This window comes from Panthera onca, chromosome A2, assembly GCF_046562875.1.
Source record: "Panthera onca isolate mPanOnc1 chromosome A2, mPanOnc1 haplotype 2, whole genome shotgun sequence".
In the NCBI taxonomy this organism is placed as follows: Eukaryota; Metazoa; Chordata; class Mammalia; order Carnivora; family Felidae; genus Panthera; species Panthera onca.
In genome coordinates, this window is record NC_138340.1 from 31133500 (window position 1) to 31160335 (window position 26836).

At 40.1% G+C, this 26836-nt stretch overlaps 1 protein-coding gene across 3 annotated transcripts in view; it reads left to right on the forward strand.

The window, feature by feature from the left end:
- SYNPR (synaptoporin) overlaps positions 1–26836 on the forward strand; it is a 313866-nt gene that overhangs the window by 239027 nt on the left and 48003 nt on the right. For all 3 annotated transcript variants that reach the window (XM_060631506.3, XM_060631505.3, XM_060631507.3), the window contains one exon: positions 26123–26321. In XM_060631506.3, the coding sequence (XP_060487489.1) occupies positions 26123–26321 (199 nt within the window). The remainder of the gene's footprint in view (positions 1–26122; positions 26322–26836) is intronic.

Consider the following 26836-nt stretch of genomic DNA (forward strand, 5'->3'; position numbering starts at 1 on the left):
GTGAGCATTGGGAACAAATGAAGGATCATATGTCTGACGACCCTCTGCCTTCTCCATGTTCACCCCTCCCTATGCATGACAAGGATCTTTAGGACATTCTGGGAGGTCACTGAACTAAGCAGAAAATGCAGGACACTGATATTAGAAAAATAAGGGCAGCATTAGAATTCCTCGTGAAGCCTTCTTTCCTTTTTCTGCTTATTTCTGTAGGAATGTGAGGTCACTCTCAAGGAGTATTTGGGAATGTGAGCCCCTTCAGTTTCCTTACTGGTGTTTGCACACAACAGGATTCAATAAAACAAGGATTTCCAATGTCTGTCTATCATTAGAAGTAGTGACCTTCCAGTCTTTCCTTTTGCTCTTTCCCAATGGAAGACTAATGTAAACACTGTCAAGAATGTGAATTTTGTAGGCAGGCAGAGGGGTCAGTGGGCTATTTTATCAAATTAAACCACTCTCTTAAAAAAAATGGAACTACTAAAACATAAGTGTTTTTTCCTTTTTCAATTATATTCTCTCTGGCTAGATAGATGAATTCATTGTCACCTAGGTACATAACGTTTTGTGTTTCAAATAACACTGCTTCCTCACATCTTAGAGGTTACCAGCATGAAAGGAACATTTCACACAAAACCTCTACAAGTATGGCCATGAGCAGTAATAAGTTTTTCAAGCCTGTTCTTTTAGACTGATTGTCCATCCTCGATTAATTCAGAGTCACCCTTTCTCTGCTAAAATGAAGAAGAAAGTTGACTTCACTGTGTGGGCAGAAAAAAGGAAGATGTGAAAATAAAAGAATATGAAATGAGTATCTTTTTCAAGGCAATTGAAAACAAGTTGCAGGTTCTGTCCTTGCTACTGTCTCCATCTAAAGAAAATAAGCCCAAGCATCTCCTTGGGGCTGGTAGTTAATTTTAAGCCGTATTTAAAGACTGCTAAGAAACACATTGGTGCCAATCTAGGCCATGGCCAGTTGTCATTTAGTCCCACTGACTAAAGAGATGCAAACACTAGGCCCCAGACATAGTAGACACTAGCAAGTTCTGACATCCTTATCTTCTCAGTCCTGTCCTAAGCAATTTAGTACATTGCCCAAGAAGACATAACCCTTGGAAACTGTAATATGCTATGCTAAGAGAAAATAAACTAAACTTCTACAGGTCAGGCTTAATTTTGCAAACTCCATTTCATGGAGATAATTGGCCACCAGGCGCTTACAGGAGGATTAGCCAGCTCGAAATCTCATCTCCTCCCCTGAAATCCTCCCCAATCCTTCCAGCCTGAATTAATCTTTCCTCCTTTGTGCTCCTATAGCACTTGATCTGTACCTCAATTATAGCTCTTATCACAGCCTCTGTGGCATTACTCTTATTTCTTCGGGTCTTATCTCCCCTAGTAGACTCCAGGCTGTCTAAGAAACAAGACTGTGTCCCAGTCATTTTTGTATTTCTGGCATCTAGGACAGGGTATGGCAGGTCCTCAATAGGTATTTACTGAAGAACTGAAGGATGGAATCGGAAGAAGGATTTTGTGATTTTCTCTATCATTATCAAATGTCACTTTCTCATATCCAACAAGGTCTTAATAAATCCTTTGAAGGAGAGTTCTGGAACACTTAAGAGATTCTGGGACTTAAAGGGAATAGGAGAATTTCAAGAGAATCTAAAGGTGAGTCTTCGGTGGAGATTAAAGAAGTCCACAAATACATATGGAAAACTCACTAGAGGAGACCTACCTGTTTTGGAGGGTCTGGGAATGGTCAGGGCTGGAAGCAGACTTTGTATCACTAAGAGTTTTTGAAGTTGCAAGTAACAGAAGCTGCCTTTGAGTAACAAAAGTGAAGTCATTTATTGGAAGGGCATAGGAAAGTTCACATAAAGAAAGGGAACACTCAGGAACTGGGCTTAAAAAATACTAGAAATGGGGCAGTTCAAGACACATATACAGCAAAAACTAAGGAATGGCTTTAATTCATAGTTCAACCCATGTGTTGCTACGATGCATGATTCAACTCAGCCCCTCATCTCATCCTTACATCATGTCATTCAAGGCCCAAAACCCAGAAAAATAATCTTGTTGGTCTAAGTTGGGTTTTACACTGACCTCTTGGCTTGCGAATGTCCCTTCCATAGAGAAAGGACAATCCCCCAAGAGATGTGATTCCCTGAAAGGAAATCAAGGTGCTATTAGCAAAAAAAGGAAAAATGAGTGCTTGACAACCAAAACACGGCTAATGACTACTACAGTCTTCCCATGGAAAATAGCCACATTAGAAAAGTACTTTAAGGAATAAAAGTATGTCGTAACTAATGAGAAAGATGAGACTCTAGAACACTTTTATTTATCAGTAGATTAGAGCTGAAATTCAAGTACAACACACTTGGACATGTGCCGTCAAATATTTTATCCACAATGCATATTGCCCACATATTTTAGACAGTTTTTTACCCTGTTAAATTGCTTAGAAAGCCATCTTTTTAATAGAAAAATCAAAGGAATGACCTTGGAAAAAGTCACCAAATAATGACTCAGAAATTAAGGTAACTGAATTTCTGTCAGCCCTTTTCTACTTTCTATGTGAGTAGGGAACCAAGTTACAGCTAGAAAGAAAATTAACAAACTGAATTTTTCGGTGAACTAGAACTCCAGGAATTACTTATTGTCCTTTTCGTTTCTCACTGTAACACCTGAAAATTACATTTTGTCAGCAGATACTTTGGAACATTTCCTACCAATACTAATGGTTAAAGCTTTTTTTGATTTGGGGTTTTTTTCAAGTAGGTCTGGGAGAATATAAAGAACCTCAATGCTTTCCTTCTTGTTCCAGTCCAGGATATTAGACCTAATAATGGTTTATTAGTCAAGCTTTTTAAGTGCTTCTGCGTATCAGATGCTGTACTGAAATCTTTACATGTGTTTCTCATTTAATATTTATAAGAACCGAATGAGAATATACTCTTGGTATTAGGAAACTAGGAGTCAAAGGAATTATGTAACTTGCCCAAGGGTGCACAGCCAGTAAATGGCAGAACTAAAGTAAAATACATAAAACATTGATGCAGAAAATGAGTACACACATACATTCATACATACAGTTACAGACATAGATATTAACCTTAAAAGTTATTTTCTGAAGCATTTAGATTACCTGTCCTTAAAAAGGGTAGGTCCTCAATAGATGTATACTAAAGGCAGGAATTTATAATGTGATTCTAAAAATATAACTTCCAGGAAATTTATGTGGGTAGGGAAAAAGATCTATCAGCATAAGAGAATATTTTAAATAGAATATAATGATCTGTTATTCCTTCTACTGACTCTGAAAATGGTTTTCAGTTGTTATGTTAGGACTAAATTCAAAGGGAAAAATGATTGATTAAATGTTTTTGACCTCCACATCTTTTTTCCTCCTGAGTAGCTTATTAAAGGCAGTGGTGGGACGTATTTTTCTGACTTTTTTTTTAAAAAATCAGGGTAATCAGAAAAAATGTGGTTGGTATTAGCATACAGATAAACATATAGACTAATAGAATAGAGAGTACAGAAATAAACCTTTACATTTTATGACCAACTGATTTTCAACAAGGATCCCAGCCATAGTAATGGAGAAAGAATAATCTTTTCAACAAATGATGCAGAGACAACTGAATACCTACCTGCAAAAGAATGAAGTTGGACCCCCTACCTCACACCATATATAAAAATTAACTCAAAACAACTAATAGACCATGTAAAATCTAAAACTACAAAACCCTTAGAAGAAACCATAGGAATAAATCTTTATGTACTTTAGTTAGCCAATGGTTTCTTAGATATGACATTGACAGCATTAAGTAATAAAAGAAAAAAAATAGATAAATTGTATTTCATAAAAAAAAAAAAAAAACTTCTGCACTTTAAAGGACACAAGAAAGTGAAAAGACAACCCACACAATGGGAGAAAAATCTTCTAAATCACTTATTCAAAAAAGGACTGTGTCTAGCATGTATACTCTAACAATTTATATATATAAAGAACTCTCTATAAAAGAACTCTAACAACAAGAAAAGACAATTCAGTTCTAAAATGGGCAAAGGACTTAAATAAATGTTTATCCAAGGGAGACATACAGATAGCCAATAAGCACACAGAAATATGTTCAATCAACATCATTAGGGAAATGCAAGTCAAAACTATATTGAGTTATCACTTCAAGTTCATTAGGATGGCTAAAATAAGAAAGACAAACAATAACAAATATTGACAAGGATGTAGAAAATGGTATCTCTCCTACATTGCTGGTGGAATTGTAAATCATGCATCCACTTTGGAAAACAGTTTAGCAGTTTCTCTAAATGTTAAACATATGATTATGTTAATGTTAAACAATACGATCGAGCAGTTTCACTCCTAGGTATATAACTAAGAGAAATGAAAACACACACACACACACACACACACACACACACACACAAACCTACCTACAAATGTTCCTAGCAGCTTAATTCATAAAAGCTCAAAACCCAGATGTCCACCAACTGATGAATGGATAAACAAAATGTGGTATAGCCACACAATGGAATATTATTCAGCAATATAAGAGGAGTGACATGTTCAACAACTTGGATGAACCTTGAAAACATTATGCTAAGTGAAACAAGCCAGGCACAAAATGCCACATATTGCACAATACCATAAATATCTATCATATGCTAATTCATAGAAACAAAGATTAGTAGTTTCCAGGGGTTAAGGGATGGAGAAATGTAGTGTGACTGCTAATGGATGTGAGGGTTCTTTTGGTGGTGATAAAAATGTTCTGAAATTAGATAGTGGTGTGGTTGCTTTGTGAATATACTAAACTCTGTAAATATACCAAAAACCACTGAACTGTATACTTTAAAAAGGTGAAGTTTCTGGTACTACGTTATGGTTAATTCTATTTCAATAAAGCTGTTGCTTAACCATAAAAACTATGACCAGCTATTATCTGTCTGAGATGGTAAGTTTGTGGTGTGCCTTGTAGTTCCCCAAACTTTCTATTTTCATACATTTCTGTAACTATCTACACACTCTACTCTTTGTGTTCCAACTTCTACCCACTTTCCCATCCCCATTCTAACCACTTTCCTGCTGTGCAAATGTGTTCTTCATCTTTCATGAATTGGCTCAAATCTCATCTCTACTAGGGAATCTCCTGGAATCCCTTGTTCCACTTTGAGCTGCATTTATCTGAAGATTCATCTGAACACTATTCACATTTTCCATGGTAATTATCTCTTTATGTGTCTGTCTGCCCTCTAGTGTGTAAGCTCCTTGGAGCATTTGTGTTTGTGTTTTGAGGTATGGCACAGTGTCTCACATGTAGTGTGTACTTAGAAATGCTCACTGAATGAGTGAATGAATGAATGAATGAATGAATGCTTAAAGATAGAAAACTAAAGAATATCTCCTAGTTGAAACATCCTATGATGTCAGGACATTGTCTTACCATAGAAAGTGTCTTAGATTTAAATCTTAAATACTTTGTGTGTTAAATTTAAACTAACTGTGGAAATCAATGTTACAATGAATAAATATTTGACTTCTAAATGTGAGATGTCAGTCCTCAAGTGTCCTAGGATAAGCTGAGCTTTCTAGGAGAAACAAGTAATTCTTGCCACATGGAATGCTCTTGCACAATTAACTAACTATGTTGCAGGGTCCTAAGACATTTCACTGGAGCATGTAGCCTTGGTTGTCAATAAAAACCCAAGATATTTTAAAGGTTGAATCAGAGTCTGTTGTAGAGGGAAATAGAGCCTCCGGTGAATAAATTTTATCCAGATTACTGTCCTTCTGTAACAATATCTCCCTGCTCGACTACTTAAGCTTCCTGTGGTTTGAAACATCTGAATAAGATTATCATATAGACAAAAGGATTAAGAATTTACAACGAGTTTTGATCTATAAATCTTTCTGGTGCAGAAATCCAAATACTTAATTAACTGATGGCAGTTATCATCTGATCCAAGAGATAAGTTAACTCTTATCCAAAAGATAAGAAACCACCCTCAATGAAAAAAACAGACCAAAAATAATTGTCTGTATCGAGTGTACATCATAGAAGGTGAGGAGATGTAAGGGAAATATAAGAGGGTAGTAATTCCAAGCAGAAAAAATAATTAGTGTAAAGATGAGAATACATTTGGTGAAACGAAAGAAGCCGGGGTGACTGAGACATAATGGACATTAGCCAGCAGTATGGTAATTAATATTGCCTGTGGTAGACAAACTTATTGGTCACAATTCTTCATTCCATCGCCCCAGTAGCATTTTGAAAAGCCACCTTTGCCTAGGTCTCACAGAGACAGGATCTGTTTCCTTGCCCCACTGAAGCTGAGTGTGGCAAATGACTTGGCCTTGGTCAACGGAACATGGGCAGAAATGAAGGCGTGTCATTCCCAAACAAGACCTTAATGGGCATGGCATGTCCCTTCTTGTCGTCGTTATGCCTCTGTCATCAGGAAAAAAAAAAAAAGGCCTCCTTCTTGTAGATGTGCTCCCGCTTCACCTGGAGCCCCAGAGTGAACAGACAGGGAGCAAAGCTACCGCAGCCAACGTGTTAGACACAGTGTTAAGAATAGATAGTTGTTATTTTAAGTCACTGAGTTTGGAGGTGGTTTATTCAGCAGGATTATCATAGCAGTGTTAGCTGATACAGTCTTCGATACTAATCTTACACATTATTAGTATACCTTTCTATTGTTCACTTTTCTAAACATTATCTTATTGGTCATATAGTCTACAGTTGCCAGATCATTTCTGGAAACGACGGGTTACTTGTAAATCACAAAATGAACCTGAGCCTAGCCATCTGGATTTGGAAAGAATAAACCTCATCTGACCAGACTCCTGATTTGTTCTAGCCATGTGTTTAGTTGAAAGAAAGCAAAGGCCTTTTCTCTCTTTTCCACCTCTGCACCAGGATATCTGTTTTTTCAGGAACATAGTGTTAAGTTTTTGCATTCCTGAAAAAAATATATATACAACTCTGTAGCTTGTGGTTTATATTTTGGCATCTTTGTGTGTTAGTACTAGTCATTCAATAGATGGGCGATTCCTCAACAAAGTGAAATCCACCAAGTGAAGTGTGAAGTCACTTTTATAAACAAACCCAACTTGTGGCTCATTTTCACAAGTTTCAATTCCGAGGCTAAATTTTCCAAAAGAAGTTCAAGCTTTCCTGCATGTGTATCCCAAACTCGAACCTAATAGCGATGTAAATAGCAAATTAATCTCATCAGCTGTGGTGAGAAATATCATAGCGCTCCTTCTCTTGAAATACTAATTTTTTTTTCCTCAAAATATATCACTTATTCACCAAGTAGTTATTGGGTGTCAGTCCACAAAGCATACCAAACAATACAGAGCTTCAAAAAAAGGGGGAGTTGACCTGCCCTAAGTAAATGTATCCCAAGAAATGACTTTCACAACGGAGACTGTTGGGACCTGTCTTAATTTGAATTCCCCGAGGCAGACCTTAAGACAAAGAGTTGGTACAGGGAACTTAATGTATGAGGTGAGCCCAGCAGGCACAGGCAAGGAAGTGGGCAAAGTGAGACCGAAAAGGGAAATGCCAAAAAGAAAGAGAGACAGAAATAAAGGAAGGAGGAGAAAGAGAAGAACAGAGAAGAAGTCAGGGCGAGGGAAGCAAGCCAGTATGGGCAAGTGAGGTTCAGTCCTGCTGGAGATCCTCTGAGAAACTGTGCGGAACCCACCCAAGAATCCTAAGATCGGATAGCAGGGAGCCTGAAGCATTTGCACATTGATTTTTATCCCCCAGTGTTGGAAGGCTGCATCCAAGAGGGTTAATTCCCACACACCTCCTGCTGTGCCTACTTGCAGCAGAGAAGGCCTCCTCGGGCCAAGGAAGGCCCTCAGACAGGGAGGATTAGGTAAGGTGGGAAGTTTATCAACATCGGCAACAGTTGTCTGAAGTCAGGTGGGCCTAGGATATAGGGTGCAAGGCATCACCCTTGTCTGCTACAGGAACACAGCTGTTTATTCCATCAAGTGTAACAAGAGTCCATATTTACCGAGCACTTAATCTGTACCAGGCACAGTGCTAAGCCTTTTACAGATATCGTATTATTTAACCCTTGCGACAAACCCCGAGAAGTAGATACTATTACTATCATCCTCTACAGACAAGGAAGTTAAGAGGTTTGCTCAGGTGACAAAGCAAGTACATAGTGGAGATTTGAATGTGAGCAGTCAGATTCAAGGACTCTGGTCTAAACACTTAACTCATGAAGGGCAAGGCACAGAAAACAAAGACACCAGAAAGTCAAAGATGGGGAAAATAATGAGGCATGTAATGCTCTGGGGAAAAAGTGTACCCGAGTAATACTTTAAGAGTGACTAAGAAAAGTGCAGAAAAAGAAATGAGCTTGTGCATAAGATGGGGAAAGGGGAAGGAGGAAGGGGGCTGTAACATAATGGACATGAATTCAGCAAAATGTCCGCATTGGAGAGCACACAGAGTTGTCCTTGTTGCAGGGATAGGCATATATAACATGGCATGTAGCTCAGTTCATGTAGCAAATATGTATCAGGCATCTGTGTTATACTTGGAATGGGAGGTACAGAAATTAGAAAAAGGAAAAACAGACATGATCTTCTAGGGAAGAGATTTACACAGTAGATCTTCCTTGTTTCTGTTTTCTAGTACTGGAACCCTTTCTCTCAGTGAAGAGTCCATTCAGTGACATGTATGTGGCATGCCATCTCCTCTTACACCTTACACTCTCACATACACACTCACACACATGAACGTGTATGCACACCCACACACGAGCACACACGCTGGGCACTTGACTGAAGCCTGGCCGGCTAAAGCACCCTGTGGCCTCACTTTCTGGTTTTGACAGGAACTTGTGACCTAATTTGGGTTTTTCTATTGAAGCTGGGAGGGGAGTTGGCCTCTGATGATCAGGGGTACCAAACTGGTAAGATATAGGTGTGAGGCTATCATCTTACCCAGCCACGTGGAGAAAGATTAAAGCCAAGCAGAGGCGAGCATATTTGAGGAGTGGAAAGTGTCCTGCCAATTTTTTTTTAACTCTTGGGGTCATCCTGATGGTAAACAAGAGGTAAATCTTATCCCAATTTTTTTCAGAAGAAAACACTTTAATGGCATGTGAAAGAAGGAAGAGATTGTCTAAGTGAGCTCTTTTTAACATGGCTTCTTCTAAAACTTGACCACCCAAAGATGCAGGATCATAATCTGTTCTCATAGTCACTCTGCAGGACACCAGGATGCATGAATCCCTTCTACTGATCTGAGTCACCACAGGCCATTGGACCCACTGAATCTTTATGCAAGTGGGATTCTGAAATAGTCATATAGATTTCAGATGGAAATCTGAATAGGTTAGTTTTTCCTTTACTGAAAGAGCCAAATCTGTTGAGTACAAAATTCTGCTAATTATAATCCTCCTTTTATAAAACTCTTTCTCTTCTCATTCTCCTAATCCACTTTGGTTCATATTCCTTGGCTCCAGATCCAGACTATGAATGTTGGCACAGGTTGGCCAAATGTAAAATTTCTTTCCCAAGATTTAGGAGCCCAGAGAAGCTAAACATAGAAATACAAAGTTAAAAATACTTTCAGAAAAACATGCTTTCAAATCAAGCATCATATCCAGTGTCCTGATAGAAAATAGTTACCTTCTCAAGAGGGTACTTGGAATGAAAGTAAAAAGCCAGAGGAAAGGTACGAGGCAGCAGCATAGAGGGAGGGTAAATCGAAGAGACAAGAAAAAATGGATCTTATCAAATTTTTGATATGCTATTGGGCATATTCTGCAGCTGATGCCTATTTAAGATAAAGGATGAAATGGGCCTCTGTTTCTATCTGAGATGCTCCAGTCACTTATAAAGCAGTTAGATTAAAGTTAATTGATTCCGTAAATACTTTTGAGCACCTGTAATGTGCCAGGCACCATGTTAGGTGCTAGGAACACAATAAGGTACTAGAATCTCTTTCCCTACATGTTCTCTTCTGTATTAGCCTCCTTATCCTAGAGTAGGATTTCATATGCCTGTCTTTAATTTTTAAGCTCAGGAGATGAAACATGGCAATTTATCATGTCTAGATATGATGCTCAAACCCAAAAATCAAGGAACTCTTCAGATGTTCTCAAGGGTCTCTGAACCATAGTTTGAGGAGTTCTGATCTAGAGTTTTCAGAAACATTATTTCTAGGATGCTAAGCAAAAATATTGGATATAAAATTTCCTGCAAGACTTATTTGTAGCCTTATGTTCACGTGGTTTAGACCTTGATTTTTAATTATCAGAAGGGGAAGCTAGATTGAGCTCCTGTTCCCTTCCCTTCAAACAGTGTGTGAATCAAGAGGAAATACGGGCATCTGGGTGGCCCAGTCAGTTAAGCATCCCAGGTCAGGGCATGATCTCACTGTTGTGGGGTTGAGCCCTGTGTCAGGCTCTGCACTGAGTGTGGAGCCTGCTTAAAAGTCTCTCTCCTCTCTCTGCCCCACCCCCCATCTCTAAATAAATAAACACTTCTTAAGAAAGAGGAGATATAATCATAGGAGGGTTTTTTTTTAATTTTTGTTTTGTTTGAGATTTTTCCAATGATTAAATACCATTTTTCTGTTTAAGACCTTATTGACCCTTCTATGAATAAATTGCTGTCACTGACCTCATTTAAGAATTCAAAGTCTTTCCAATCAATTCCTTGCCTACCATGTATGAAACTGCCTTTCTTTTAAGATTGGGCCAAACTGGGGCACCTGGGTGGTTCAGTTGGTTAACCATCTGACTCTTGATTTCTGCTCAGGTCTTGATCTCACGGTTCATGAGATGGATCCCTGTATCAGGCTCTGCACTGACAGTTCGGAGCCTGCTTGAGATTCTCTCTCTCCCTCTCTCTGCCCCCACCCCCAATTCTGCTCACTTTGTCTTTCTTTCTCAAAATAAATAAATAAACATAAAACTCAAACTGGGATGATTTGGCAGAGACGGAAGTTCAGAAGACTGGCTTGGATAAGCAGGAAGGGTTGAGGTGACACATAAAGGATCGCCTGACACCACAAACATGTATATAGACTCCAACAGGTAAGGGAAGGAAGCCATCTCTTTCCTTTTCATGGACAGTTTGAAGGATTAAGTCTCATTCTCAAGGCTAACTTCACCTCTGTAAGCAAGGTGAAGATGGCATTGGCTTCAAAGTTATCAAGTCATTTCCTAAGAATGCTGTTCCAGGAACAGTGTGGGGTGGCCCTGAGTCCCAAAGTTAATTCTCACCAAAACCAAATATGCAGGAAAACCATTTCCCTAGAGCCAATTTTCCAAATAATGATTTTGCTGAAAGATAGATGTTTCTCTTCTAAAATATTTTCTATGTATTAGCTGCACTGGGCCAACTCCCCCCCCCCCCCCACACACACACACACACACACTCATCTACATTCTTACCAGCCTTCACATTGAGGAACATCTTCAGTTTAAGACATGGTAGTAAAACAACTGGGGTAAAATCTCCTTGACAGTTTCAGGTTAATTGATTATTTGGCCAATTGATTTTTTCAGCCAATTAATTTTTAACAAATGAGTTTTTCTTGCATCAACCATTCTAAAAACTTTGCACAGCTCCTTCCTCTGCAGGCATATATGGAACTGACATAGATGGGCCCCTGAAGAAGGCTGAGGAAACGTCCGATCTGCCAGAGATGCATAAAGCATTTGTCAGGGAGGCAAAAGGAAGTCTATACCACTGTGCAATGAGAATCCCTCTGGACAGAGCAGTTGTAGTTGGCTGACTTCCTATATGCTCAGCCTCTGTCTCCTCATCTGTATGGATAATAATGATTATACCTCTCATGGCTCTGGTGAAGAGTAAAGGAAATACAGCATGTAAAGCACATAGTGCAATGGTTAGCACAGAGACAGGGATCAATACCTACTCGCTGTTATTGTTAACTGTTGTCAACAATGACAGAAAACAGTTCCTCAAATGATACCTTTTCACCTCCAGGCCTGAAAGCCTCACTCCTTCAGCTCTCTAGCCACCAAACCCTCTCCACCCTCATTTAAATGTCAGCTCGCCCAACAAGTCTTCTCTGGTCCTCTAGACTCGCTTAGGGCCCCTATATATCCCTGGTCTTAACCTCATTGCCACTTACAGAAACAGATTCTTCAGTTATCTGCCTTTTCTTAAAATAAATACCCTGGGAGCAGAAACCATCTCCATATCGTGTACTCTGATAGGCATAAGCCCTAGCACGGTGCTTGGCACTTGGTAGATGGATGAATGAGTGAGTGAGGCATCAGCTGGAAGCATGGTCCTGAAGCCTGGTCCTGCCAATGGGAGGATGCCAGCACACAGCTGCACAGGTCTGACTTAGACCACAGGGTCTATGAGAAAAGCCTGAGAAGGTCTAGAAGGGTTCTGTTGAGCTTCTCCAGCAATCCCCAGAAGCCTGAGACGTGGCTTCTATTTTTGACTTTTAGACCCTATGGCTTCTCCAACCTCTAAGCATGGGCTCTCTGGGCCACTGAAGAGTCTCTTCCCCATGGGAATTACAGAGTAGTAGAAGGTCCACTGATCTAGAAGCAGAAAACTTAAGTTGTGCTTCTTTTACTGTGTGACATTGATCAAGTGTCTTCATCTCTCTAAGTCCTGGTTTCCTCTGGTAGAACAGCTGAGGCATCTCTTTCTACAATCCCATGAGGGAAGAGCAGAGTCAGCTTCCAAGCATATATCTGTTCTAAGAATTTAATGAAATCTATCCTTTCTCCTTCTATCCTTTCTGCTTCCCTCCCTCCCTGCCTTTCTTCTTTATTTGACAAATACCTTTTGAGTATTTACCCTGAACCAGTTACAACGTAGAATTCAGTTATAGAGAGGCAGACAAAATCAATGGGATCCTTGCCTTCCTGCTACGTATAGTCTAGGGGAAGAGACACAGATAAGCAGGATAACGTCAACCATTTAGATAATCAGAGCACCAAATAAAATAAACGCAGTAAAACGAGATGATGTGATAGAGAATGACAGTGGAACACCCTCTTTAGATTAGATGGTCAGGGGAGGCCTCCCAGAGATGGTCACATTTCAGCTGAGACCCAAATGAAGAGATGAACTTGACAGCAGGCAATATGAGCTTAGTTCAGAGGTCCCAGGACTTGCGTGGGGCAAGTGCTAGGAAGCAAAAGAAGCAAGGTGGTGTGGTGATAGCAAACAAGCGGGCAAGATGCAAGTGACGTTGGGTTGGTCCGTGTGGGCCATGGCCAGGGGTTTGGATATAGCTTCAAGTGCAAGGGGAGGCACTGGAGGGGAGCTCGATGCAGGGGAGCGACATGTTCTGATTTATGTTTTTGAAAAATTTCTGGTCACGGTGCAGAAAATGAATTCCTACATGTCATGTTCCAACTGCAGCTTGAAAATGGTATGATTAATCCCCTGGTTGCTGGCAAAGCACCAGAAACATGGGTGACATTATATTTGCTGATAATAAAGGGCACTTTTTCCATCCTGAGCTGATAAATATGTTGAACAAGTGGTTTCTAGTTAACTAAAATGAACAGTGTTGCCTTGTGTCTTCAGACATTTTTTCCCAAAAAGGATTTGTGTATTTATGGTGATATTAATAACTGAAGAATTGGAAATTTACAATTCCATAGCCACTTGACGGGGCAATAGCTTTTTGGTGGTTTAAAGGAGATTGCATTTTGTTCTATATGTGTAAGCAGTTACTGTTTATTTTGTTATAATCTGGCAGATATATTGAATTTCCTGCCCACCCAGGGTTCTGCCAGGTTCCCTATCCTGAACATTCAACGAGGCCAGCTATTATGTGCAGAATGAAATGACAGCAAGCAACAACAGATGACCAAATAGTGCTTGATAGGGTGCTTTTTGACAAAGCAAAATAGTAATAGAACACGCCGTGTTTCCAGGTCTTTGAAGTCTACTTTTTGAAAGCATTTTGGATTTTTAAGGTCCACTTTAGTAATTAGGCCTACACCTTGAATTTTGAACTTTGGAAACTCTTGGCAAACCTAAGAATAGTGACAGTAGTTGCCAAATACATGCCAACTAAAATAAACACAATGTTTTCATTCAATGTTTCAATCTTAGTTGAGCCTCACAAAACCCCTATGAGAAATAGGCAGTGAGAAAGCTGAGGCTCAAAACTGCTACAAGATTTGTCTAAGATCACATAGCTGGTGCTTGGTGGAGTTACTTTATCTTGCCTTCCAGTTGGAGGAAAAACAAGTAGAAAGGTGGTGCTCCATTGGGTCCCAATGGAGACAAATAGAAGAAGGTATGCTAGGGCTGTAGGTCATTGAATGGACAAGTTGTCAAATATTCTGCATGTTGTCCCCAGGTATAAGAGTAGATGAGGTAAATAATGGGTAGGGTGAAGAACCATCCATTGGACAAAATGTAGACCCATGAAATAGCCTGAATAAAATCTTTAGAACCCAGCTGTTATTTCTACTTAGAGCACTAAGTCACCAAAATCAAGATTAGTAAATCTTAACCCTTTTGGAATTAGGAGACCTATTAAGAATCTGATAAAGTTATGAAACATGACCCATATAAGTGATTTTTTATGATTATGAAGCTATCTGAAGTTCATCATGAACCCCTGAAATTCATCTGTAGACTTCCTAAGAACCCTTCAATCAGCCCCTCATTTTAAACTTGAGAACATTGAGACCCAGAGAACAGTCTTTACTTAAGATCACACACAAAAAAATTGGTGCACAGATAGGCCCCAGAATCTGTTCTCTCACTTTTAATAGTTCCCAGATTCTATTCTGCAGGCTCTAGACTCTGGGAGCTCTTCCATTTGAAATGACTGGCTCTCATCCTAAAAGTTTCCCCTTCTGCTTTTGGGGTATCCATATATCTTTTGCTTTATGAAATTTTGATGATATTAAATAATAATTACTTTTCTTAATTATAATTTTTGTTTTGAATGTCCTCACCTCATCTGGCTAAATAAAAAATTGATAACTCTCTGGTAGGTACCAAATTTCTCCTGGAAGTTGTACTGATCCAAAAACTCTAAAATGCTGGGAGTCACTGCTTTTATTCACATGCCTCTCTATCTCCTCTCATCGCCCACCTGAAACAGGTGCAAACCATATAGGAGTATCAGTCTTATCGTTGAATCTGATGCTTAACAGAAGTGAGGGGGCTCTACAGGGCCAGATTCCTTCTGCATATTCATGCTGCACATATTGCAAAGGGAAAAAAAGAGGGAGGTAGAGTCTAGGTTGAAAGAGATCAGAGGGATATATCAACCAAATGCAATGAACTAACTTTTCTGGGTCCTGATTCAAATAAACCCACTTAAAAACATCTGAGACAGTAAAGAAAATGTGAACACTGGGCAGATGATTGATGATATAAACAATTAACTATTTTGTTAACTTTTTAAAAAACATTTATTTATTTTTGAGAGAGACAGAGTATGAGCAAGGGAGGGGAAAAAAGAGGCAGGCTCCAGGCTCTGAGCTGTCAACACGGAGCCTGATGCAGGCCCAAACCCACGAACAGCGAGATCATGACCTGAGTCAAAGTCAGACACTTAACCGACCAAGCCACCCAGGCACCCCAAGAATTGAGGTTTGAATTTAATAGTGTTGTAGTTGTATTTTTAAGAATTCTGATCTTTTAAACGTACATACTGAATATTTACAGAATATGGAGTTATATGATGTCTGGTATTCATTTCCAAATGATCCACTGGTGGGAAAGAGGTGATGGTGGGAGGCACCGGGTAGTAGTTGAGATAAAAAAAGATTGGCCATGAGTTGGGGATGGTTTATCACAGGGAACAGAAACATGGAGGTGATAGTATGATAGTCTCTACTTTATGTAGATTTGATATTTTCTATAATAAAAACTTTTCTTATTTTTATTTTTTTAATTTTAGTTATTTATTTTGCCAGAGAGAGAGCATGAGCACAAGTAGGGGAGGGGCAGAGACACAGAGACAGAGAATCCTAAGCAGACAGCTTTTAGAATCCTACACTGTCGGGGTGCCTGGGTGGCTCAGTCAGTTAAGTGTCTGACTTCGGCTCAGATCATGATCTCATGGTTTGTGAGTTAGAGCCCCACATCAGGCTCTGTGCTGACAGCTCAGAGCCTGGAGCCTGCTTCGGATTCTATGTCTCCATCTCTGTCTGCCCCTACCCCTGTTCACGCTCTGTCTCTCTCTCTCAAAAATAAATAAACATTAAAAAAAAAAAAAAGATTATAGAATCCTAAACTGTCAGCTCAGAGCCCAATGCAGGGCTTGAACCCATGAACCGTGAGATATTGACCTGAGCCGAAACCAAAAGTTGGACACTCAACTGACTGAGCCACCCAGGCACCCCAATAAAAGCCTTTTTAAAAGAGAAAAACAATAAGCAAATGGGACAACCTCAGTACACTCCTTATGGGAGTGCAAATTCCTACAACCTTTCAGGAGGGCCTTTTGGCAATTCCTACCAAAGACCCTAGAAATAATCCATCCATACCCCTTGTGATGGTTAATTTTACGTATTTACTGGGCTAGACTATAGTGATCAGGTTTTTACCAAACACTAGGCTAGATGTTTCTATAAATTTTTTTTTTTTTAGATGTGATTGACATTTACAAGCAGTTGACTTTAAGTAAATAAAGCAGTCTTCTCCAGGGCGTGAGTCACTCCATCCAATTAGTTGAGGGTTTTTATAAGCAAAGACTGAAGTTTCCTATAAAAGACGGCATTCTATCTTCAGACTGCAATGCAGAAACTCTGGTTTTCTTGGCTTTGGACTCAAGACTGTAACATCAACTCTTGCCTGAATCCTTTGCCTACCAGCTTGCACTATGCATTTCAGACTTGCCAGGACCCACAATCATATGAGCCAATCCTTTAAAATAAATTCCTTATATTCCTTAAAATATATATCTTTATTAGTTCTGTTTCTCTAGAGAACCCTGACTAATCTACTCATTTACCCAGAACTTCTGCTTGTAGAAATTTATGCAAAGAAAGTTATCATACAAAGATCACAAAAAAAAAAAAAAAAACAAAAACATGTTCAAGGCATTGTTTTAACAGAGAAAGATTGGAGACAATCAAAATGTCCACCAGTGGGGGACCCTTTAAAAAATTATTGTGAAAGTGCACAACGTAACTATACAGAAAATTCTGGCCCTGTAATTCATCTATCCTATGCATATATTCTATGACTGTTAAAAATAAGGTAGATCTTCCTTTAAAGAAAACACATGTATTAACCATACTATTAAATAAACAGCAAGTTAAAAACCCTGTTTGATTTTCATTATTGTAAGTTGTTAATACTGAGGATGGAATTATAAAGGAGCTTACATTTTCCTATTAACATTTCTATATTTACTGAATTTTTTAAACAGCATATTTTGACTGAATTAATGAATCAAATCCATTTGACCTATATTTAAACAAAAAGTAAAATCAGACAGATTTCTGCTGCCCTCACCCATGCTACCTTGTGTTTATTAATGTTATAATTCTCTTTTAGTCAAATCTTTTACATTGTTTTTTCATAAAACATTTCTATACCAACCAAATAAAATGGATAGATAGACAGTTATGTGGACATTTAAGTTTAAGAAAGAAAACTGTGGAACTATTTTTGTTTCATAATTCACTTGAGTACAGTACCACAGTTCAAGGAAGGCAAACAAGATAGGAAAAAAGGATTTTCTCTGCAATATACAGATAATGACCTCATTATCTATTTTAATTTGACAATGTAGAGTCAGTCTGAGTCCTCTATGACTCAAATTCTATTTGCAGAAACTAAAATTAATAAATCATAGCTTCATGAGTATGGCAGTGCCTCTTTGCAAGCCATTTTAATGGGTTTTATAGAGTTTCCTTCTCTTGGTTCCACTGTAGGACATGCCATGACCTCCACCAGTCCATTTCTTCTTAATCACCTTGTGGTCTTTTTATTTTGAAATGTTTGTATAAACACAAACTTGCGGGGAGGGGGATGAAATTTGAAAAGATCCTTCTTAACATAATCATTTACAGTAAATCGGATAAGTATCTTTTTGGCCAGTAGACATGAAAGCCACAAACTGGTTGGGGGGGGGGGGGTGGGACGGTCACTTTCCAGCCATGTCCTCATGGGTGCAAGCACAAGAAATTGTGCAGAAGAGAGCACTGTTTGCAGTAACCTTGATAGCATTTTCCAGTGTCTAACTCAGTTCCCTGTGTTCAGGATGTATTATTACTGTCCTTCAAAAAATTACCTTCTATAATGGTAAAGTGAAGAGCACAGAACGTAATGGAAAGTTCCTCCTATCGGGGCACCTGGGTGGCTCAGTCAGCTAAGCCTCTGACTTTGGCTCAGGTCATGATCATGCGGTCCAGAGCCCCAGCCCCACATAGGGCTCTGTGCTGACAGCTCAGAGCCTGGAGCCTGAGATTCTCTCCCTCTCTCTCTCTCTCTCTCTCTCTCTCTCAAAAATAAATAAACTTTTTAAAAAGTTTGAAAAAAAAAAAGAAAGTTCTTCCTATGGAGACAATAAACTTTAATACATTTGATACATAATCACATCAAGGAGAAATGCCCTTATTGTGTTTAAGAGCCGAAGTACAGCATTTTGTCTTTCACTTTGTTTTTGTCTTTTAAGAAAACACTTTTAGTGAATATATGCTGTTGTTACAAGAGATGAAGCTGATTTTGATTCAACTAAAGTTAGGACAAAAATGTCTCAAAAATGATTCTGGCTGGCAAAAAATGCCATTTACCTGAAGATAAGGAAGCTGGAGATCTCTTAGTTCTAGCAGACGGGAGTACAGGTCCACCGACCTTCCTGGGAACAAACAGCATCATTAGAATCCCTGAGGCACTCCTAGGATGTTTGTGAACTAGATTGTTTTATATTTCTGCTTGCTTTGATGTTGGATAGAGTCTAGTAATGACCCTTTTAGTCAGCAGAGGCATCCTGCATATACTGATACTTCCGGTCAGTATGTCCTGAGTCTCGGACAAACTCCGTCCCTTCTCCTTGGCAAGCTGAGGATGTCAACTTCAAGCTGAAGTTTCCAACTGTAGCAACCTAAGTCCAAGTACTGGAGCCTTCTCTGAGTTCTCACTGCAACTGGCATATTTCCCAAGACAGTGTTCTGAGTCCCCACCTTGTCCCCATCTTCTGCCCTTTCCACCCCAAACAGATCCTATACCTGCAGCCCTGAGAGGTCATTCTCCCCAGATTTTGACCATAGCATAGAAACATGCCTCATAATGAGCTGGTGGCATAAGGGAAAACCTTGCTCTAATCAATATGCAAGTCTTTAGAACCAGTTTGAAATCACCCATGAGCCAGGGGAGCAGCGGAACGAAAGGCCACAGCCTCCATACGTTCATCCCATGACCACTCATCTGTTGAAAAACAACTGAAAGCGACAAAAGGGAAAGCCACCCATAGGAAGGCAATCAGAAAATCGAGCAGTTGTCCAAGAAGTCAGTAGACAGGTGAGGGATAAAGAAAAAATAATAGCACTGTATTTGTTTCACATAGGAGCTTAAGAATAAAAGCTTTGAGGTCAGATAGTCTCTGTTTTCAGGCCCTTACATCAACAAGTCACTTAACCTCTCTTCCCCTCACTTTCCTCACCACTAACAGAAGAGAAATAGTACCCACTTCATCAGATCTGAAGGTCCAAATGAGATAAGATGTGAAGGCATTTGGCATACTGCCTGGCCTGGCAATAAGTGTCATTGGTGATTGGCATCCAGCAGTGGCAGTAGTAGTGGTAGAATCGTCATTATCCCATATAGCATTGTCCCCTGCCCTGCTCCAGGTACAGTAAGAAAACCAGGGACATGGAAGACAGAGGGACTTGTCCTTTTCATCCTCCTAGAAAATCTCAACTCCAGTGCCTCACAACTCATTGCTTGGCTTCTCCAATGACTGGCCCATGGGGCTCAACCCATCCCTTTTGAAGGATTGAAGGACTTGAGCATAATGGAGAATTCAGTAGTTTGGAAAACTTAGAGGTGGAATTTGCATCATAAGAAAAAAAAAACACCTCAGAGCTGGTTTCCAAGTTTGCTCCTTCTCTATGCCAACTGGGTGATCTTTGATGATTCTTTCAAGATGACTGAGCTCCAACTTCCTCATCTATAGAATGGAGAAGGTTGCTGGAGAGAAAAAAAGGAGATCTAGTGTGTGAACGTGTTGCTAAACTCTCAGGATTTTGTAGTGATTTATGCTGTGAATCATCTAGGCTAAGCAAGCAGAGGTGTGTGTGAGTGTATACGAGCACACACAAACGCATTTATTATGCATACACATATGGCTAGTGAAAGAAAAGTCAATCTAAAACCAGACAAATGCCAATATTTTATACTGGGAAGAGAGAAAAAGAAGGAGCAAGAGGATTAAAGTCTCTATCAGCTGATAAAAGGATATTGAAACCGGGGCTGTGGAAAATGATCAAGTAAAGAGAAACATGCTTAGCACCACAATTTGCCAGTTGCCATCTGATTGTCCCTTGGCAACTTTAATTCTGGGGATGAGAAATTCTGTAACAGCAGTTTGCTCCCCAACACCCTTGATGCTTCCCACATTTGCTCCTGGGGGACTGCCACCATTGGGACATGTCATTCCTGTCCCTCCCTGAGCCACCCCCCAGATACATTGTTAGGGGCATTAGTCCTCTTTTCTTCTGCAGCAGGTGAAAGATAATGTCAATAATTTCAAACTCTTATTACCAGATGCCCCTAATGGTACAGTGCTGCATACACATGAATCTGTGTCTTCCTGTACTGAATACCTCACTTTGTGTAAAGAACCACAGGTCCTACAATGATCACAATTTCAGTGCACGAGGCATTCAAGTTCATTTGCCCTCTGCTTGCTTTGGAAGCAAATGTTAGAATGACCTAGATGAAAACTTGTTCATGGGAACCTTGTTTTTTTAATGTTTATTTTTGAGAGAGGAAGAGAGAGAGCATGAGTGAGGGAGGGGCAGAAAGAGGGGGACACAGAGAATGTGTGGGAGAGAGAACGCCAAGCTGTTTGCACAGAGCCTTACACGGAGCTCAGTCCCACGACCATGTGATCATGACCTGAGCTGAAATCAAGACTTGGACACACAACCAGCTGAGCCACGCAGACACTCCGAGATGGCTTGGTCATTTTTGTAGACATTCAGCTGGAAATCTAAGGATGCCGTAACTTCTGAGAAAGAGGGGCAGGAACGTACAGTAGTTATTAGTGTAGGCTCCACCTAATCTGCTTGCATTCAAGCCTCGTCCCTGCCCTCCACTAGCTACATGACTTCAGGCAAGCTCACTGCACACTCCAAGCCTCAGTTTCCTCATCTGTGTATAACGGTCATAGTAATAGCACCTACTTAAGACAGGCGTTATGAGCATTAGATGAGAATCATGTCAGTAAAGAAGCTAGCACAATGCCTGGAGGCTGAAACATGTCAGTGGTTGCTATTGTAAATATTTTCATTAATAAAGCAGTGCCAACTTGCTTAATATTTTTTCAGGCCCCACAAACAGAACTAAAAGCTGTGGGTGCCTAGCAGCCCCTTTCGTGTAAGTGAAGCAGCAGTGAGATATTTACGTGTTGTTTATGCGTTGGTAAAAAATTTTTTAAAAATCTACTCTACCATGGACGCTTTTCTTTGGTAGACACAATGCAGTAAGACCCAACGAAATTCAATTACCCTTTGACTGAGGCCCACCCTGAAGGGAATTATACATTTGAAATCAACACAGTTGGATTTGGTCCCTTTTGCAGGCTCAGCAGTTGCTTCATGACGAGTTCATCATGGGATCAGAGGTGGTCCCCTTGGCTTCCAGGTTCTGTCAACTGACACACTCTGGCTATACAGAACAGTTCTTCCCTTGTTTAGGTTCTAAATGAATGATACTTGCTTCCAAAATTATTACAGCTGCTGAACACTTGCTGACTATAAACTCTCTTCCTCCAGAATAAAACATACATATTTACGCATGTATATCTATCTGATGCTTAAAAGACCCTCTCTGTTAAAATATGTGTGTTTAGCAATATATACCAATCGTATAGCATTAAAAATGTTCAGTCCTATGAATTATTATGCTCAGACTATTTTGAGCTGACGTGCTCGTTCTTTATAAGTGATCCCTACTCCCTTCCACGGACGAGGCATTAGCTTAGAATGCACTTCCTTTTCCCCTCTTTCCCTTGATTTCACCCCAGTGTGACTGGTGGGCCAAATACCAAGCTATAAATCACTGGCGTTAATAAGTGCAGCAGATTTGTTAGTGATTTTTGCGTGCCTGTGCCTTGTACAGATAACCACAATTAACATTTACTGTAAATCAACGTAATAAGTTAGCGATAGGGGAAATGATATTCAGCTGATTGCACAGGGAAAAAAATCCAACACCCAATTCTTTTATTCTCCCGCTGCCTGCCACCCCCACCGCACACCAACATTGCAGACCCAGTCTGTGCACATCAGCTGAGGGAACTGGTGTATCAGAAGCACCACTAATCCTGACATCTGGAAAGCAAGTGTGCGTACCTCTGAATCGTTGCAGCAGGTGACATAGCCCTGCCTGCTATTTTTGTTTTACATGTTGTTCATTATAGGAAAATCTTTCCAATCTTTGACTTAAGATAAAGACCCAAAACTATAACCTGGCCCACAATACCCCACAGTGAGGGCCCCTGAGGACTTCTCCATCTCATCTGAAACCACTCATTTCCTTTTCCTGCCATGTTCCAGTTTTCCAAGACATATTTCATCTCTCCCCATATGCTGTGTTCCTGGCCTATGCAGGGTCTTGGTGCATGCTCTTTGCAGCCTATGTTTTAACAGCTTTACTGAAATGTAAGTCACATACTATACAATTCATTCACTTACAATGTACAACTTTATGGTTTTAAGTATATTCACATCACCACGTCCATCATCACAGTCAATTCCACAACATTTTTGTCACCCAAAAAAGAAATCCAGGGGCGCCTGGGTGGCTCAGTTGGTTGAGCGTCTGACTTCGGCTCAGGTCATGATCTCACAGTTCATGGGTTTGAGCCCCGCATCAAGCTCTGTGCTGACAGCTCGGAGCCTGGAGCCCGCTTCGGATTCTGTGTCTCCCTCTCTCTCTGCCCCTCCCCCACTCATGCTCTGTCTCTGTCTCTAAAAAGTGAATAAAACCTTAAAAAAAAAAAAGAAAAAAGAAATCCTGTAACACTTAGCCATCATTTTGGATTCTCCCATCGTCCCCCCGGCCCTAGGCAAATGCCAGCCTACTCTTTGTTTCCATAGATTGGCCTTTTCTGAACATTTCATACGAATGGAGTCATACAATGTGTGGTCCTTTGTGACTGACTTTTTCCACTTAGCAGAATGCTTTCAAGGTTCGCTCAGCACTCCATTCCTTATTGATAGATAATATTCCATTGCATCGATATGCCACATTTTATTTATCCATTCATCAATCGATAGACATTTGTGTTGTTTGTTGTTTTCAGTTTTGGGCTATTATGAATAGTGCTGCTGTGAACATTCTTGTACAAGTTTTTGTGCAGACAAATGTTACCGTTTCTCTTGGGTATGCGTCTAGAAGTGGAATTGCTGGATCATATGCTAACTCTATGTTTAACCGTTTGAAAAACTGCCAGACTGTTTTTTCAAAGTAGCTGCACCATTTTACATTTCCACCAGCAATAGATGAAAGTTCCAATTCTGTCTAATTAGAATTTGTTATGCCAGTCTTATCTTGTTATTCTTACCCAATCTTGCCAACACTTGCTATTCCAATCTTACTGGGGTTTTTTTTATTATTATTATTATAGCCACCCTGGTGGATGTATAGTCATATTTCATGGTGTTTTCATTCTTAACTTTCTATATGGATCATTTCTACCCATTTTTCAGGCTGCAGCTTAAAAGTCACTTCCATAGGGTATTTTACATTGACCACCCCCCCCCCCCAGGCTAGCCTCGGGCTCCTCTCAGGAAACCTGTATTTTCTCTCTAAACTTGAAGTTCAACACGGGCAGGGGCCATCCTACGTTTCTCACTCTACCACAGCATCTAGCCATTGTGTGAACTACTGGCCACTCGCTAAAAATTTGTTGAATAATGACCTATTATGAAATCATGAGAGAAAGGTATGCATTACCTGAAAATCACCTATTTGAGAATCATTGGCACGATTACCTTTTAAGTCGATTTCATTTTTCAGCCTTCCCACAGACCAAACCATGGAGAAATGTTTTAATATCTCTGGCAAGGGGAGGAAAGGAACTGCACAATGTGACCATGACGAATGCTTCTCTTTTACTGAATTGGGCTACAAAGCAGAACACCCCTCTGGTGGGTGAGAAGCAGGAGGAGCCTCAGTAAATACAAGCAGGATCAAGTAGATGGTGTAAACAGCTCTTTCTCAAGTCAGGCAATAGTAGAAAAGACTGGGTTTCTGAGAAATAAAAAGCTGAGGGATACTGCACGTCCCTGCATTAGCTGTCAACAGAGCCACGTCCCTAGAGATTCTCATTCACTAGATCCAGCACAAGGCCCTGGAATGTATGTTTGTAGCAAGGCCTCTAGTGAATGCGATGCCAGTGGCCCATGAGCGTCAAGCTCTGGAGTCAGGCACAGATTTAAATCCCTGCCCAATTTACCAGCCTTGTGGTTTAGGATGAACTACTTAATCTTTCTAAGCCCACTTCTTATTCTGTAAAGGGGGAGGGGGCAATAAAGTGCCTACATCATAGGGTTGCCATTGGGCATTCAATTAAACAATGAGCATAAAACACAATTATCTGGGCCATAAGAAATGTTCCAATGTTAGTTTGCTATTGTCATTACTATTTTATCATTATAGTATTATCTAAAGTATAAGAGAATGTACACGACAAATCTGTTTTAAAGGCATCAAGTTTTGCTTAGTTAAAAAAAAATACTTTCTATGCATAAATTGGGCAATTACCAGGTTCACCGATGGCTTTATCATTATTGTTACTTTCGTAGATAATTTCCCAAGTGGCACTTTGTTGATATCGTTGCTATGGCTATTTTCAAATGCCTCCCTAATACTCAAAGAATAATTTAGTCATTTCTTATGAAGCACAATTTTGGCTCCTATATTAAATTACAGTTTACCACCTAGTTGACAACATGAGCTACTGTACTGGCTATAACATACTTCCTTACGTGTCATTTATTGAGCAGAAAGTATTAACCCCCAAACCTTATTTTTCTCTATTAGGTAATACACTGAGCCTGAATGCTTTCCTAATAGAACTTACTCTCTAAAATAGAAGTTCTAAAAGTTCAGTCAAATTAGTATCGATCCGTCATCTTACAGAATCAAGAATGTTCATTCATTTATCCAAGTCCTATATACTGAATGCCTAACAAGTGTCAGTCATTCAAGATATACAAAGAAGAAGAAAATCAAGATTCCATCACCATGGAAGGGGCAGTGAAGACAGAAGAAAACAAGGAATTAAATACATCACCAAAACAGTGTGGCTAGTGATGAGTGCTATGAATGACGTTAACCAGGGCAACGGGATAGAAAATGTCTACAGGAAAGGAACTGTTTTAACTTAATGGTCAGAAAAAGGCTCTCCCAGAAGATGACCTTTGAGCAGACACAGGAATACCAAGAAGGAGCCAGCTATGGAAAATGTCAGGGGACAGAGTGAGGAAAAGGGAACAGTGAAATGACCACAAGTCAGGACTGTGCCATAAGGACCTGATGTAAGACCTGCTGGGTCTTATTAAGGAGTTAGGGATTGAGTCCGAGCACAATGAGAAAGCACTGGGGAATTTGAGCAGGAGGATGTCATATAGTTTAATTTATCGTCATTTCAGGTTCCCTTTCCCTCCCCTCCTCCCCTCTGTCTAGAGTGACTAGCTACTGGGAAACCCAGTGGAATGATGTTTTCCTGTGACATTTCTTCCATGTTTCCAGTGGTAACCTCAGTTTCTTTAATGAACTTCTCCCAGAAGCATGCCCTAAAACTCCCCAATCACCCCTGCTTTGCTTTAGAACATGTAGACACCCAGCCCCTCACTTGGTCTCCATCGCATTGTAAAGAGTCTCCTTCATCTGGCACTTTAGGTTACACCAGGTGACGTTTGAAGTGCCCACCTGCGAAGGGAAGGAGCAGCAGAAGCTGGCATTGACTGGTGACTCCTCATCTTCCGCCGAGTTCTTCGTCACAGTTGCTGTCTTCGCCTTCCTCTACTCCCTGGCTGCCACCGTCGTTTACATTTTCTTCCAGAACAAGTACCGGGAGAACAACCGGGGCCCGCTCATTGTAAGTGGCTTATTTCTTGATATAACTTGTCTCTGTCCCCTCTGATTTCTTTCCTGTGGCTTGAAGGGCTTTGGAGTTATGCAAGCCCTCGGGGCGAGTATTTTTTTTTTTTTTTAAATCACATTCCTTTTCATCCACACCTCTTGGATCTGAGACAGAAGCATGATGTCTGCCATTCCTTTGTGCCCCTGAACTGGAAAGGTATCACAAGACTTACTGGAAACCTCTGAAATAAATGGTTGGAAATCTCATGAGATCAAGGGAAGACAAGTGAGGCTTGCTGTAGATTTATTTATAATTCCAGCATTATGGAGCCAGTCAACCGTTTTTCTCACTGGTTATTCAGACAGTGTGACTTGTGCTTATCTGAAATGCACTGTTTTGTTAGTATAGGATAGACTGGGCATAGAAGTGTCCATCCCTGAATACCCCACACACACCAGTCTCTCCTAATCTCTGTGTCTTTCCACCACCAATCCTCCTCCCACTTTCTTTTTCCTTATACACTGATCCAA